Genomic DNA, 16,574 nt, shown 5'->3' with positions numbered 1-16,574 from the left:
GGTGCAGTTCAGGAATCAGTGATTATCAGTATAAGTCGATCCTAAATGTATTGTCATACACATAGCTATATGACTTTGGACACATTTACCTAATTCTACTGAGCCTTCAGTTTCTTCACTTGTAAAACAATGATAAAGTACTATTCCATCCTCATCGATTTACTGCCACCCAGACTACAGAAGGAGCATATACTCAAACATTGCTCAGAGTTTCTGCTGTTGATGGGAAATGATTGCTATGTCTTTGACTCCCAACTGTTCTCCAGTAGAATGGTAGATGGTTGGATGTTAGTAGGAGATATTGGTTAGGTACTCTAGCTCTTTTCAGAAGACTACTTTGTTTAGAGTGAGCACAATGTTTAAATTTTCAGTAATGATACATAGTAGCCCTGAAATTAAGAATGACTAGTTATTTCTGGATGACAAAATAACAGCTGACTTTGTTTGTGTATGTTTTTAGGGTTTCCTGCCATCTGCAATTTACTGTTGAAAAGCTACTGACAATTTTTTTTAAAGGAAAACATCACAAGGAGCTTGGTTTCTGGTGTTTTTATTGTGATTGTGCAAAGCATTAGAATTTGAAAAGCAAAGAACATTTACCAAGAGAAAAAAGAGCTAAGACTTCACTGTAGATTTAGCCAGCCACTGATCCACATTTTTAGGGGAGGAAATGCCATCGTTTAGTGATAGAATCTAGGTGTGAGAGCACACAGGCCCTGTGATTAAACATATGCTAAAGCTCTGCAATTGGCTGGTATTTGGTCTGGTCTCAACATAGGGTGCTCAGATTAGTCATGGTACAGCCTTCAATGCAGCAGAGAGTTTGTAAATCTTGTCTTGACTTCACCCAATGCTTCTTTGACTCCCAAAGCTCTTTAGGGGTTATCTGTCTGTCATGGTTGTACTTCTCTCCTGAGAAATCCTCCTTGGGAAGGTTGTATGCTATGTCTTCTCCTGAGGCTTCATGTCTAGTTCCGAGGTGAAAGAAATCTCTTCTCTCTGCTGTATGAAAGATTATACACATATAATAATAATAAATATGTATTAGAAAGTTCTGACAAGGAAGGCAGCAACCATGTTCTACTCTTGGAGAAAGGAGTTCAATTTCTGAAATGGAACAATGTTACATATGATTTTTTTTAATGTTGGTATGGTTTCAAGGAGATTTTCAGAAGAATTCAGTCATGTCCACTTTTCATTTTACAGAAGGGGAAACTTGAGTGTAAAGAAAAGTCAGTGTTAATGGCATGCAATCCTGACTAAGGGTTGGAACCACAGTATGACTCTACTACTGGCTCCTCTGCTCCATAACCGGCAGCTTCTGAAGGTAGTAGTTACAAGCTATAAGCAAAAATCAACACTGCACATGCCTTGCAAAGATGATCAGTAAGAAAGGATGTAAGAGATATGTTGTTATTTATTTTTAGAGGATAGCACTGGGGCTGGAGAGTGAGCTCCAACTTAATAGAAAGGCACTATACCATTTGAGCTATGACCCGAGCCCAGAAGTAGAAATTCAGACCTCTGTATCTGAAAATAAAACATCGATCACACTGTTTTTTGTCTGTGTTGTATGTTCCTACCATCCACAAATATGTATCTTTCACTTTTAGTTTAAAACTTGTCAGTGCCTTAACACACTGACAATTACCAAGAAAAATTAGATGATTTAATACTGGTAAGCCAGTTATTGAGCAGACAAACAATGTATAGGAAAACACTGACAATTTGTGAAAGTTTTAATAAATAGTATTTTGATTTCACTGCTTTCAAAAAGATAGACTTGTAAACACCATTTCACTGCCCCATATGCTTCAGAGAAATTCCAAATATATTTTTTTTCTAGTGCATTTTGATTTGCGATTCCAGAAATCAGTGGCAATATGGTAAATTATACTTACTCTCTTAAAATTAAAAACCCGTGGCAGAGCACAGTGGTTCACGCCTGTAATCCCAGTTTGTTGGGAGGTGGAGATGAGGAACATCACAATTTGAGGCCAACCCAGGCAAAAAGTTAACAAGATCCCCATCTCAACCAATAGTCTGGGCATGGAGGTATACACCTACCATTGCAGCTTCAGAGGAGGTATAAATAGGAAGATCATTACCCAGGACTTTTCAGGTACCAACATTAGACCCTTTTTGAAAATAAATTCAAAAGGTTGACGGATATGGTATGGGGTGTGGTTCAAATAGTAAAGTACTTGCCTTGTCAAGTACAAGGCCCTCAGTTCAACTTCCAGTAATAATGAAAATTTAAGTTTAAGCTTAAGAAACTTTTACTTCTGTTAAGATCTACTAATAGTAACGGTAAAGTGGTAATGTGGTAAAGTGGTAATGACCATTTCATGATATACCAAGACATTAGTCTGCCAAAATGTGAAAAATGTGGGTAACTTTCTAAAATATTTTGCTTGCCAAAATTATTTTAAGATAGATTGAAACCCTTAAATCATATATAGTTCTGTGATGTTTAGTATGTTATCAATTCTTAATAATTTTATTATAAAACATAGCAAATTCAACAAATTACTAATACAGAATCTTTTTTTTGGGGGGGGGTCCGGTCATGGGGCCTGAACTCTGGGCCTGGGCACTGTCCCTCAGCTCTTCAGATCAAGGCTAGCGCTCTACCACTTGAGCCACAGCGCCACTTCCAGCTTTTTTTTTCTTTTTGCTTATGTGGTGCTGGGGAATTGAACCCAGGGCCTCAGGCATGCAAGGCAAGCGCTCTACCACTGAGCCACCCTCCCAGCCCCTAATACAGAATCTTAAACCAAGCAAAAGCTTAAAAAAAAGACAAAGGCTACATGATATCAATCATATGTAGAATTGAAGAAGTTGAACTCACAAAGGGAAGGAGGAACATGGTGATTATGTGGAACTGGGGTAGGAATAGAGGCACTGGGGAAATATTGGTCAAAAGGTGAAAAAATTCACTAGGTTAAGAAGATCTATTGAGAGATCTATTGTTCAAGAGATCTATTGGACAAGATGATGACTAGAGTTAATAATAACACTGAATTCTTAAAATCACTAAGAAAGTAGACTTTCTATTACTATCCCAATAAAATGATATGTGGAGTAACAGATGTTTGCTTGAATTAGCTATGCCACAATGCATCCAATTTCATTTTAGAAACCCATTTCTATACACTGTTCTATCATATTTGACAGTGAATATATACATTTGTGCCAATTAAAAAATGAGATAGGGGCTGGGAAGGTGTCTCAGTGGTAGAGTGATTGCCTTGCATGCACGAGCCTCTGGGTTTGATTCCTCAGCACCACCTAAATAGAAAAAAAAAATAGAAGTGGCGCTGTGGCTCAAGTGAGCTGAAGAGCTGAGGGACAGTGCCCAGGCCCAGAGTTCAGGCCCCATGACCAACAACAACAACAAAAAGATATATACATTAATCAAGATGCATTGCACTTATCATCTGACTGATGGAATTAAAACCTCTTTGTATAATTACATAATAATAAAAAAGAGCCATAAATGTAACCTCACACTAATACAGGCTTAGCACAAAGAATCCTAATCAAAGTTTCAAGTTTTATGAACTAAAAGAAAAAAAATAAGTTAGTTCCATCACTATTACTGAAATTCTTTTTCATCTTCAAAATTCCGATCAGACAATTCTTACACCTAGAACTCCATCCTACTTTACCATACCCCCTCACAACTCTCTAATTTTACAGATGCTTCAGGGTCTCTCTTAATATCAGCTCTTCAATGCAGTCATTCATTGCCACCTTCCCCTCTCTTGGGATGCAGTATGGCTCTGGAAGTCAGCGAGACCTGGCTTGCTTCCTTGCCTCACTGCTGGCCAGTTGGGCAAACAGTTTTCTCCTTGGTAAAATAGTAAGTGATAATTATATTGTTTACTTCACAGGATCTTTATCAGAAAGTTGAATGAAATATTGCACATGAACCTGTCTGGTACTTAAATTTGTTCTCAGTTAAAAGTTATTCCTCCTTCGATCCTTATTTACTATAGACCCAAATTTTAACTCTCTATGTTCTATAATTATGATTATCCCTAGGGGGAAATCTTGCTAGTTTAACATGCGCCCCATCATCTACATCTCTGTCTTCCACAGTACCTGTCATAGAGGCTGAGCTCAACGAAGCAACCGTGAAGTCAAATGATGTGAAGGATTAAAGAACACAGACCTTTGTCATTTGAAAGGTAGCATTCTCATTTCTTTCCCAAGCCACATTCAGTTAATTTTGATAATTAATCTTCTAAATTAAAATGCAAACGGCTTTCTATTTCTTAGAGAAATGGTTCCTAAAACAATAATTTTTTAAAAAGAAGTTGAAGGGGCGGAGGGTATAGCTCATGTGTAGAGCTTTGGCCCAGCAAACTTGAAGTCCTGCATTCAGACCTCAGCACCACCAAAAATAAACACATAATATAAATAAATAAGACAAATAAATAAGAGCTTTGAAAGTGAAAGAAACACATAGGAACCTATAAAGGGGACACATGAGTTCAGTTACCTTGTGTTACTTGTGGGGTTCCTTCCAGATGTCTTCTCCACCTGGAGCTTGCACATATATAGACGACTGTCCTCACGTACTCTAGGCCACAGAGCCTCACTGTCTTCTCACTCTTCCCTTCTGAGATGGCAAGGAGGACAGAGAATAGAAATAAAGTGAAGAGGGAGACTTTCATTTTGCTGGGGATCAAGTGAGAATCTGGTATCTGGTGAATACTGCTTGATCACATTCTGAAGTTGCCTTGACCAATTTATACTAACTGTGCTGATGTTTTATTGGTGAGGACTTTATTTTAACACTATTTACTAAGTACATACACTACAGTATGGAGTTTTGATAATGTGCTTTTATGATGATTGCCTGTGATTCAGTCACTTCTGAACACCTAATTTACACACTTACACAATTTGTGAGGCAATAAACAGGCATTTTCCTTGAGGCATCACAGAAACTAAGGATTGTGGAAGCTGCTAAGTATGAGTTTCAGTCCTCACTTTGCCCTTGCCACTTTGCCACTTATGAACACAGAACACATTTTAAACTCTTTGAACCACAATAACCATTTATCTAGAATGGTAAAACCCATCTGATGAGGGTTTTTTAAGTGTTAAAATCACCATCTGGGGATGTAATTTAGTGGTAGAGCATGAATAGCATCTTGGGTTTGATATTCAAAACCCTCTCCCCTAAAACACACAGACACACACACACACACACACACACACACACACACACACACACATACACACACAAACACTAATGTTAAAGCAATGAGAAATCATACTTTTTGGTTGTTGTTGTCAGTCATAGGGCTCAAACTATGGGTCTGGGTGCTGTCCCTCAGCTCTTCAGCTCAAGGCAAGTGCTCTACCTCTTGAGCCACAGCACCACTTCTGGTTTTTTCATGCTTTATTGGAGATTAAGAGTTTCGAGGACTTTCCTGTCTGGGCTGGCTTTGAATCTCCATCTTCATATCTCAGTCTCCTGAGCAGCTAGGATTACAGGCTTGAGCCACCCACACCTGGCAAGAAATCATATGTAACAATGCATATCATCGTGTGTTTTCTAGTTACCAGATCTATAATGTTAAATAAGTTATTGAAATGTCTCTGTTTTGTAAAGTTCAAGGATAGTAGAAACTAATAGAGTTGATCAGATTACATATCACACTGACAAAATCAGTACTCTGTAATTGTTGGTTACATTCTTTCCTCACCATCAGAATAGACTAGACAAGCTACCTTCTCTTCAAATTTCAGAAGAATGTCTCTAACTAGACTCTTCCTTGTTACCCTCCATCTATGAATTGGCTATGCATATCTCTATGGGCATTTATGTTATAATGAAAGTGAATCCATAATCCCAAACAGCTGAACAAGAAAGGTAAGTTACCTTACATGTCAGATATATTCTTTTTTTCAGGACTATTTTTTTATTTTTATTTTATTGTCAAGGTGATGTACAGAGGGGTTACAGTTACCTTAGTAAGATAGTGAGTACATTTCTTGTCAAACTTGTTATTCCCTCCCTCATTTCAAGTATATTCTGGAACTGTAAAACCTATGATTACCCTCACCGATCCCTCCAGATTCAACCTAGAAACCTTTCTTGCCAAGTTTTATGGTCTCATCAGTGTTCATCTTAATTTGAAATGCAAAGGGAAGACCACCAAGACCTAATCTCAGTCTGTGGCTACATGGAGGCAAGGAAACCAATCTGATCAGTTGCCTGCACGTGCCTACACACAACAGGTAACGACAATGATACCAACTTTGGGGACTTTTCCTCATTTGTAAATTGAGAGTTGGATTGGATTGCTTAAAAGCTGCTCTGAACTTGAAAAACTATGTCTTGCTATAATTATCTGATTATGTTACTCCCGCCTCAAAAAAACTTTTAGTAACATGATGGACAGAATAAAACCCAGTCTAGTATTTAAGTTTGTTCTCTCAGGCCCACAAATATCACTCCTTTCTCATACTTCAAGGTCCAAGGAAAGAGGACAATCAACATGAAAACAAATCCTCCTGTCTCTTAACTGACCAATTTGTTCTTTCTACACCTAACTGAAGTATTTTGTTTCAAGGTTTACACGACTTTTCTTATCTAGTCTGTATCTCAGTCAGTTGGTTTTTAATATAACTTAATTAATTCAGTCTGCTTTAACAAAATATCAGAGACTATGTAACATACACAACAACAATTTATATTTCTCATAATTGTAGAGGCTGGAAATTGCAAGATGGAATGCCAGGAAGATCCAGTTCTGGTGAAGGTTCTCTACTGTGGTAGACTGCTGTTTCCCACTGTAGTCTCATATGGCAGAAGGAGTAAGCTGTGTGTGTGTGTGTGTGTGTGTGTGTGCGTGTGTGTGTGTGTGTGTGTGTGTACATATATAGATAGATAGATAGATAGATAGATAGATGGATAGATAGATAGATAGATAGATAGATATGAACCCTAATGTCAGTCATGAGGGCCCCATCTTGATGATTTGATCATATCACAAGGGCTTCTTCTGCTAATACCAGTACTCTGGGGGTTAACAGTTTCAATATTAGGCTGGTAGGAACATAAGCACACAGACTATAGCAGTATGTAATTTTCCTCCTGTTTTAGTTTCTCCATCTGGGAGAGTAAAATTATCTTTCTTTTATCATGTTATATTGAAATTGGAGTTCTTGAAAGCTGGAATGAGTTAGTGTATATAAAGAAGTAATGTTATGAGCCAAAAATCCTTTAATAACCAGATATCAGAATCAGTACATCTATCTCTTATATGCTGTTTATCAAGGAACAAGTATAGATACAGAATGCCCAGTAGATGGAGTTTAGGTGAGTTGGCACAAATTGTAAATATTGTCTTAGCATCAGATTTGGAAAGTAAGATCTAAGTCTGTGTGACCAAAGGCAATATACTTACTGTCTCTTTGAGTCTCCGTTTCTTCGTTTGTAAAATATAGTTAATTGCTCTGACTCTTGTTAGGGTAGTTGTAAGGATTAATTGATGCAGAGTACTGATCAGAGCCTAGCACAAAGAGAGCTTTCAATAGGTTGATCATTGAAGGGAATTATAATGGTAATAGTTCCAACAAATAATGCCTAATGTCCTCAGTGTTAAAGTGCTTGAGATTTAATATTTATATTCTATGAGACTATAAAAAAGTACTTAACATATAATTTGATTTTCTTTTTATTTTTTCCTTTTGCAAAATTTTACATGATCTCTTAAGGTAAACTGGAATTATAACATTGATAAATTAGAGCTATTACATGTAATTATTTTATATTGGTAATTATGAGATCACTATGTGTCAATTCATTAGGAAATATGAGTTTGTTGTTATTTTCTAACATGAAGTTAGCTAAGATTCTATACTTTCAGTGGGAACTTCAGTCATGACAGTATTATTCATCAAACTTTCTGGGAGTCATTCATAACCCCCTCTTCCCACTCATTTCTCCATTGACGAAAGCTTTCTCTATTCACTAATATCCCTTAAATCATTGTGTCATCAGTTCTACCTTCTAAAGTTCTCTATGGTTTGCTCATTGCCTTCTATTCCCTCTATCATGACCTCAACTTTCATTTGCAATGGCCTCACAAATAAGACCATTTGATATAAGTCCATTTTCTAGCTGCCCAGGATAGTCTTTCTAAAACATGTGATTATTATCCACCTTTGACATCTCCCTCAAGACTTTTATTTCCCCTCAAGAAAAAAATTTGCATCTCTTTAACACAAGCTACAAGATATTTCATGATCTAGCCTCTCTCTATTTGCTTAGATCCAGTCATTCTAGATACTCCCAAATTATAAATACAGCAGCAATAACAAATACTTGACAAATGTAATTCCATAACTTCTTGCTCTATTCAGGCCTTTATACATGCTGAAACTTCTTTTCATCTATTCTTTAAATTTGGTCACTTTTTCTACTCTAAAATACATGTGGATTGGATATTGAAATAAAATTTATTTTCACAATTTTTCACATAACCTTGTGGGTCAAACTTTCTTGCCACTCATGGCAGTAGTTTTTGATGTCTTATGAAAAAGAATTGAAATTAGTAACTAAAATTCAATGGCAAAAAAATATTAAAAAATAGGAAAGGACCCAAATAAACATTTTTCCAAAGAAGGCAAAGAATGACTAGCAGATATATAAATAGCATCACCAATTATGGAGAACACAGATCAAAACCACAATGAAATGCTACCTCACAAGTTAGGGTGGCTATTATCAAAATGACAACAAATGTTGGCAAGCATGGAGAAAGGAATTCCTTGTGCATGCTTATTAGAATATAAATTGGTACTGCTATTGCTGAAAACATACATCTTCCTCCAAAACTAAATACATACATATGAATATATGTGAATATATATATATATATATTCATGTGATCTAGGACTTCTATTATATATATGCAAAAGACATGACATCATACCTTAAAGAAATATCTTAACTCTCATATTCACTTCAGCATTATTCACAATAGTTAAGATGTAAAATCAACTTGAATGCTATTCAAAAATAAAGATGTGGTGTGTATATATAAAGGTTATGTGTACTTGTGTGTATTGAAATATATCTTAAAAACAATAATAAACACAGAGGGACCAGTTTGTATGGACATAAAAATAGCTATTTTAATGTCTTCTTTGGACTCTCAGATTAAGTGAATAAAGAGTAGATAATCAAAATAAGTGTAATAATTCGAAAATTCAATCAAATTATTATCAGTGAGTTTTGATGGATCGCATTCTAGAATCCTTTGCTTTCTGGGTAATGGTGCTATATCTTTTCATTAATTACTTATTAAAGAAGATACATATTTCATGAAGGATAATTTAGTTGTTCTTAATGTTACATAAATATCTTGTTAGTTTTTTAAATGCAGTGTTCATTTTTATAAGAGCCATCACAATGTTTTATATGTTCCAACTTGGCGTACACATTGCACTTTCTGCTTAACCCAGAAATTAGTTTCATGTAAACTCTAGGCCTTTTAGTTTTATCACCAAATGAATAGAGCAGTTCCAGGAAATGAGGACTGATAGCCTTGTAAATGTTCTATGGGCTGGAGGGTAGATTTGAATATTGAACAAAATCCTGAGCAAACAGTTCACAAGGCCTAAATGCTGTTGTGAAGGAACAAATGAGGTCAGTAGTTGGTGTCCTTGGAAGCAAGAGAGAGCCACGAAGGGCAAAAAGGTTCTCAAAAGACCAAATCCTGGAAACATAGCTCTTGAGGTGGTTAGAAGGAAATTACCATTTTTGAATACTATTGTATGTGTACTTTGGAAGCGCTTTACTTTGGAGACACATTGTTCCCTAAATGGATGGGAAAAATATAGACTCAAGAAATAACAACAGTGTTCACACCAAAAGTGATCACTGATTAGTTTTTGTTCTTTGTCTTAGGGGGGAAATTGACTTTATCAACAAGGAAAGCTACAACTATGTTTACCAACTTTGCCGTCTGATTTTATGTCCTCTATGTAGTCTATAGTTAAAATGTTTTAACCTTAAACTATTAGGAAAATGACACACATGATATTAATTGTATATAAAGGGCAAGTAAGACTACAATTTACCTATAACTTAATAATTCATTCAACAAACATGTAATTTCATGGTGAGAAAAACACATAATCCCTACTCTGAAAGAGCTTACAGTCTAGGAGGGAGGAAGACATTAAGATAATGATGACACAAATGAACTTTACAACTTTGTGCGGGGGGGGGGGTGTGGGGTGGGGAGGGGGAGGATGGGAAGGGGAAACAAAGGAGGAGGCTACAATGCTTGATAAGAAATGTACTCATTATCTTGCCCATGTAATTGTAACCCCTCTGTACAGTATTTTCTCAATAAAAAATAAAAAAATAAAATGATGACACAAACTTTCATTATAGCAGGTATGAATCTCAGTTTGGAAACTCAATTACTCAAGAAATATAACTTATTTTCTTTAACTCAATTAAATTTCTGATTTCAGGTCTCTTCTACTCAGCTAAAGAAGCTAGTGAATATCAGCCCAACTCAGGCTTATTTTTCTTCCTTTCCCTTTCCCTTTGGATACAATCCTAGCATCTTAATCTGTCAAGGCCCTTCCACCAGTGCCTGGCTTCTTCAGTATTAATAGCTCTTTGCAGCTTCTACACATTACTGGTTCCATGGGGAAGTGTTTTTCAAAGTTGACTGTATTTTCTCCTAGGTCATACTACTTTATGGAAGAGGTTTTTTCAGAAGCAAGACACAGGTGTCTTCTTTCATGTGAATCCATGGAACTCTCTCTTTTCCCTATGCCCATCCCTGAGGGGAGTCCATGTTTCCTTTTATGTGAAAGCTATGTGGTTCATGTCCTAACTACCTATGTTCTATGATTTTGTAGAACAAAGTGATATCTTTGTTGTACTTCTGAAATGGCCAGGCGAAAGATAAACTCTTTTGTGCAAATCTACATGCATGGGAGAATCATTTAAGACTGTGAGATCAATGGGGAGAACTTGTAAGAAGTTCAGCACTTTAAGATCACCTGTTCATGGATGACATTGACAGAATACATCTACAGTAGTCACAATGCAGGACATTGACATTGATCAGGATACATTGTACTCAAAATCTGACTTGTTGAATTGAAACCCTTTGTACAACTACCTTTTTTTTTTTTTTTTGTCAGTCATGGGGTCTGAACTCTGGGCCTGGGCACTGTCCCTCAGCTCTTCAGCTCAAGGTTAGTGCTCTACCAGTTGAGCCACAACGCCACTTCTGGATTTTTCTGCTTATGTGGTGCTGAAGAATGGAACCCAGGGCCTCATGCATGCAAGGTAAGCACTCTACCACAGAGCCACTTTCCCAGCCCCCCTAAATTTTTTTAAAAGTTGCATTTTCCAGGACCTGAAAAGAAAATGTGTAAAAATAAATTTTAAACTTCAAAAAGGAACATAATTGTTCAGTTAAAGTAACTTTTATTTTCATACACAAAGTATTTTGAAATTTCAGTCTTTCAGAAAGACAAAGATAGTCATGATGACTTAGGGTAAAATTTTATAATCCCTATAACCTGATCTAAAGTCTCAAACCATCTAAAAATGTCCTTGATTTTGTTTAAATGATAATTTCAAAGAAACAGAGACTGAAGTGTAGTGAGTACTTGTAAAGGTAGTTCTCACTTCTGCACTGATTCCAATTTTAGCCTGTTTTTGTCTGAATACGTATACTGGGACAGTGCCCAGGCCCAGATTTCAGACCCCATGACTGACAAAAAAAAAAGGTAGTTGTACAAAGGGTTTCAATTCAACAATACATATACATATATGATTACATATACACATATATAAATATACACACATGTATATGTGCATATGAATGTATATACACAAACACAGGTTTTTCTAGAGAGTTTAGTGAGTTTCACATCCTTTACTCTCTCTTCTCTGTCCATAATGCTTTGCAGATCAGGCCATATGTCTTATGGCATCAGCTAATAAATCTAGGAATACAGAATGCATGGAACTGCCTGTTAGCGATCTGTACTCACAACTCTTCCCAACACCTCTAGAACCCTTCAAAACATAGCATACTGGTATGGCTTACAGATCAAAGACTTTGAACTTTCTTGGTAAACATCCATGTAAGTCTGGGCTTAATGGTCAAAGTAGATTCTAAGCATACAGAGAAGGGAGGATTGATGTATTTCAGATCAAACAATGCAATGCTGTTTAAACAATGAAAGTCTGATGTTTGATATGATTTTTGCTTGCCACATAGTCTAGCAAAGATCTGTTGTTCCAGCATCCAAATCTAAGTGGATTTATTTAGGCTTAAATTTGGATATTAGAATCTATTTTTTCATCAAACTAACAACTGCATAGTTGTAAGTTCTGGAAAATGGAACTTAGAAAGTAGAAGATTTAGCCAGGTACCACTGGTTCACATCTGTAATACTAGCTACTTAGGAGGTTGAGATCTGAAGATTACAGTTCAAAGCCAGCCCAGGCAACTCCATGAGATACGTATCTCCAATTAAGTATCAAAACAGCCATTAGTGGAGCTATGGCTCAAGTAATAGAGTTAGCCTTGAGCAAAAAAGTTCAGGGACAGTGCCCAGAACCTGAGTTCAAGCCCTACAAATGACATACAAAAAAGAAAAGGAAAAAAAAGAAAGCATATTTAAATGTTGGTAGAATCTATTATAAAGATTTTAGTTTAAGTAAGTCTAATAACTTTAAATTTTGCTTCTATAAATAACTTTCCAAACTAGTTAGATGTTTTATAAGTATTCAAATTTATTCATATATACTTCTACCAAGGAGTAGAAACAGCTTCAGAAAATTTCAAACTAAGCACATATTTCTGAAATAAAAGTTAATTAAATTTAAATGGAAATTATATATCAAGTATTATTTTCTACAGTCATAAATCCCAATTTATAATATACAGTAGACACTACTAAACAGTGAACTCTGTTCCTTCTTCTTTAAACAACAAACAGAAATATTTCAGGAGTGATGGATTATCCTGGTTGACTTGACTTGGGTCCAAGCAAAGCATTTATTATATTTTCCTGAAAAAGAAAAAAAGCCACATATTTACAGTGCAATAAAACACAATGTAAAAGGTGAGGTAGTCTTTAAAATGCCATTAAAATTTTTATAAGTTCAGTGATACATATGTAAAGGGCATCCAAGAAGATCATAAAATGGGAACAAACAAAGGTAAGCTTAAACAATAATACCTACTTCCTAGTAAAAAACCTACACTTTCCTATGAAAGTCTGTTTTAATAAAGCTTGACAAATAATTTTATAAGGCTTCAATAAGAGGACAAATTTGATACTTTGCTATTAATCCTTACAGTTGAAAGCTGGGCTATCTCATCTGTAAAGTATTTGTTACCCTTAGTGATATGTTCAGTTCCTTTCTCGTCTGTTAATTCTGGATTTAGAGAATAGATCTTCTCAACTTCCACAAAGATTTTGTATTTTCATTTAATGGTACATAGCTTTGGATTTTAAAACAAGACAAATGATTATATACAAGAGAATGAAAGCCATAGAAGGAGATTAAGGAAGACAGTGGAATGTATAGTAAAAATACCAGAACTAGAAGCAGACCAAAGTTTTCTTTATCACATGTAAGATGTGATCCTGAGGAAAAAATCTACATCTATTCTAAAGTTTATGAGAATGAAATAAGCTAACTAACATGAAAATGTCTTACAAAATCTAAAAAGTTATAAACCTTCTAGATAATATCACACAAGGCAGTTCCTGTCTTTGGGCCTATACTAAACTGTTTTTGGTATCCTTCACATATAAATCGACAAGTCCTGTCAGTTCTAACCTTAAAGTATTTCTCAAACCCCTCTCTTTCTACGTAGTCTATTACTTGGATCAATGAAGTAGATCACTTTATAATTTGTTCAATGTTGTATTCTTAGTGTCTTGGGTACTCTTACATAGTAGATACTCAATAAATGGTTTATTCTTCCACTTTTAGTGTCTTTCAGTATTAATTTGTTCTATATTACATATTTACAATTCTAAAACCCATCTTGAACATTTCATGTTTAAAAACTTTGCCTTTTGTAAGGAAGAAATATAAACACTAAAAAGTGCAGAAAAATATGGCAAACATTTTTATATTGATCCATAATGGTAAAAGTAGAATCCAAAATGTTCTCCAAAAGATTCCTCTAGAAAAAGAGTTGCTTCTTGAAATGTCCCCACTGAAATTGACTTTCACAAAATTCTTAAACTGTAACTCTTTACAGCAAAACTTAGACCTCTATGAACTGTCATCATGCTGGAAGAGCTGGAATTTCCCAAATTATGAAAGCAATTGTAGTAGTAAATCTTGTCAACAGTAAACAACATTATAAAGTTATAATTGCAAGCCTTCAGCTCCAGTCTTCTGTTCATACCAAAGATGAGGCAAGTGCTGCCCCTAACAATAAACCCTAATCTAAGGCTAAAGCCTAGAGTATTCTCATCTAGCAGGGTCAGAATATCAGAAATGATGTCATTTAAAATTTCCAGAGCTCAAGAGTCAAGAGTTCTTCTTCTCTGTAACACTACAAAGGGTGATTAGCTTCCAGAGAGGGAAGATGTGGTCCTAAAACCACTACTGATCCTTTCTCCATAGCTTTTATCCAGTGAATGCTTCTCCAGCATACCTGGAACACATGCCATCTGCTAGTATAAAACACGTAACTACCTAAATCAACAAGTATCATTTTTTACTCAGATATTTTTAATAAAAGAAATAGAATTTTATTGACAAAAATTACATTCTTAGCCAGGTGCAGTGGTTCACCCCTGTAACCTGAGATTGGGAGGATTATGGTAATATGCCAATTGGGGTGGGGATGAGTTCAAAGGATGCCATCTCAACCTATAGCTTAATCACAAGGATGTATAGTACATGGCTATTAGTTATATCAAGTATGTGAGAAGCTAAGATCATGAGCATCACGGTACCAGACCAGCCCATGTAAAAGTTCACAAGATTGTCTCCAGTTATCTCTCTCTGCTCAAGCCTTTTATTTAATCTATAAAACAATCACTCCTACATCTTGAATTCTGAAACCATAAAGCACAATTCAAATTAGTTCCTTGGTGAAAGCATTCTTCTTTTATATTTTTCTTTACCTCTTCTCATTTGCCTTTCAAAAGTGAATTATTTTCCTACTCAGCATTTTCTGTAGAGCTGTGTTATTCTGGTATAAGACTTTTTTTTTCTTCTCCAGTTTCTCTTAGCTATATTGTCCTTTTCTTAGAAACCTTTAGTTTGTATATTTGTTCACTCAGATATTTAATTTAACACATCCACTTTAAGGCCCAGCATGTGCTAACACTAAGATAGATACCTGAAGATTCAAGTTTTCAAGTAGCTCAAATGAGTAATGCATACAAAATATTGTGATTCCAATTGATAAATACGAGTAAGCTTCTACAAATGTATATATAAGGAAAACAGATGAACAAGCATATTGATGCTCACAGACAAATCTTTAATGCTACCCCAGAAAACACAACAAACATTTTAAAATAATTTAAACAACCCAACTTCATCAAGTTCAGAATTGTGGACAAATTTTGAAAACTCCTGCAGAATGGTCCTAAAAGAATAATACAAGGCCCAGGACTTGCAATAAAAAAAGAATAATAAAGATTTTTTGTTTGTTTGTTTTTGTTTTTTGTTTTGGTCAGTTGTGGGGCTTGAGCTCTGGGCTTGGGCGCTGTCCCTGCGCTCTTCAGCTCAAGGCGAATGCTCTACTACTTGAGCCACAGTGCCACTTCCAATAAAGATTTTTTTTAATTTAATTTAATTTTATTTGTGAACATACTGTACAGAGGAGTTACAATTACATGGGCAGGATAATGCGTACATTTCTTACCAAGCATTGCAGCCTCCTCCTTTGTTTAACCTTCACATCCCTTCCCAGCCTCCCCCCTCCCCCCCAATCCCAATCCTTCTCCTTCCCCCCCTTTCCCCCCCCCCCCGCACCGACGTTGTAAAGCTCGTTTTCAACATGACAACTTGTACTTCTCATTGTTGCAACAGGTCCACCTGTATCCTTAAACAACTGGTTTTTCCCCATCTCCTCCACAAGTTATACTGACATCAAATATAGTGAAAGCAGGGGTTATACTGTGGGGGAGGGACATACAAAGCAACAAAGAGATAATCTTATAAATGCGTTAGAAACACATGCATGAAAGAAAAAAACATTAAAATACACATCTAAGGGTTCATTTTCCTGACATCACATTATCTGACCTTTTCCCCTTGACTCATACATATACTAGATGTTACAAATAAGAGAAACCATGGGACCTATGTTTCTTTGGGCCTGGCTTACTTCACTTAATATAATTTTTTCCAAGTTTTTCCATTTCCTAACAAATGGGGCAATGTCATTCTTTCTGATGGAGGCATAGAATTCCATTGTGTATATATACCACATTTTCTTGATCCATTCATCTACTGAGGGGCATCTGGGTTGGTTCCATATCTTAGCTATGGTAAATAATGCTGCAATAAAAATAGTTGT

At 35.8% G+C, this 16,574-nt stretch overlaps 2 protein-coding genes across 2 annotated transcripts in view; both read right to left on the bottom strand.

The window, feature by feature from the left end:
- Positions 1-543: 543 nt before the first annotated feature.
- Positions 544-4,710, bottom strand: Insl5 (insulin like 5). The gene is made up of 2 exons (XM_070025751.1): positions 4,508-4,710; positions 544-1,002 (listed from the first exon to the last, which is right to left on the bottom strand). Exons 1-2 carry the CDS (start codon positions 4,680-4,682, stop codon positions 770-772), a joined length of 408 nt encoding a protein of 135 aa, XP_069881852.1. The 5' UTR covers positions 4,683-4,710; the 3' UTR covers positions 544-769.
- An 8,109-nt stretch (positions 4,711-12,819) lies between these two features.
- Dnai4 (dynein axonemal intermediate chain 4) overlaps positions 12,820-16,574 on the bottom strand; it is a 60,948-nt gene continuing 57,193 nt past the window's right edge. Inside the window, exon 17 of the mRNA XM_070025771.1 lies at positions 12,820-13,083. Within this exon, the coding sequence (XP_069881872.1) occupies positions 13,033-13,083 (51 nt within the window). The 3' untranslated portion in view covers positions 12,820-13,032. The remainder of the gene's footprint in view (positions 13,084-16,574) is intronic.

The sequence above is a fragment of the Dipodomys merriami genome, unplaced genomic scaffold (genome assembly GCF_024711535.1).
Source record: "Dipodomys merriami isolate MVZ:Mamm:240054 unplaced genomic scaffold, mDipMer1.0.p SCAF_172, whole genome shotgun sequence".
NCBI classification, from domain to species: Eukaryota; Metazoa; Chordata; class Mammalia; order Rodentia; family Heteromyidae; genus Dipodomys; species Dipodomys merriami.
Note: the sequence above shows the minus strand (reverse complement) of the source record. Positions and strands in the feature narration are given on the sequence as shown.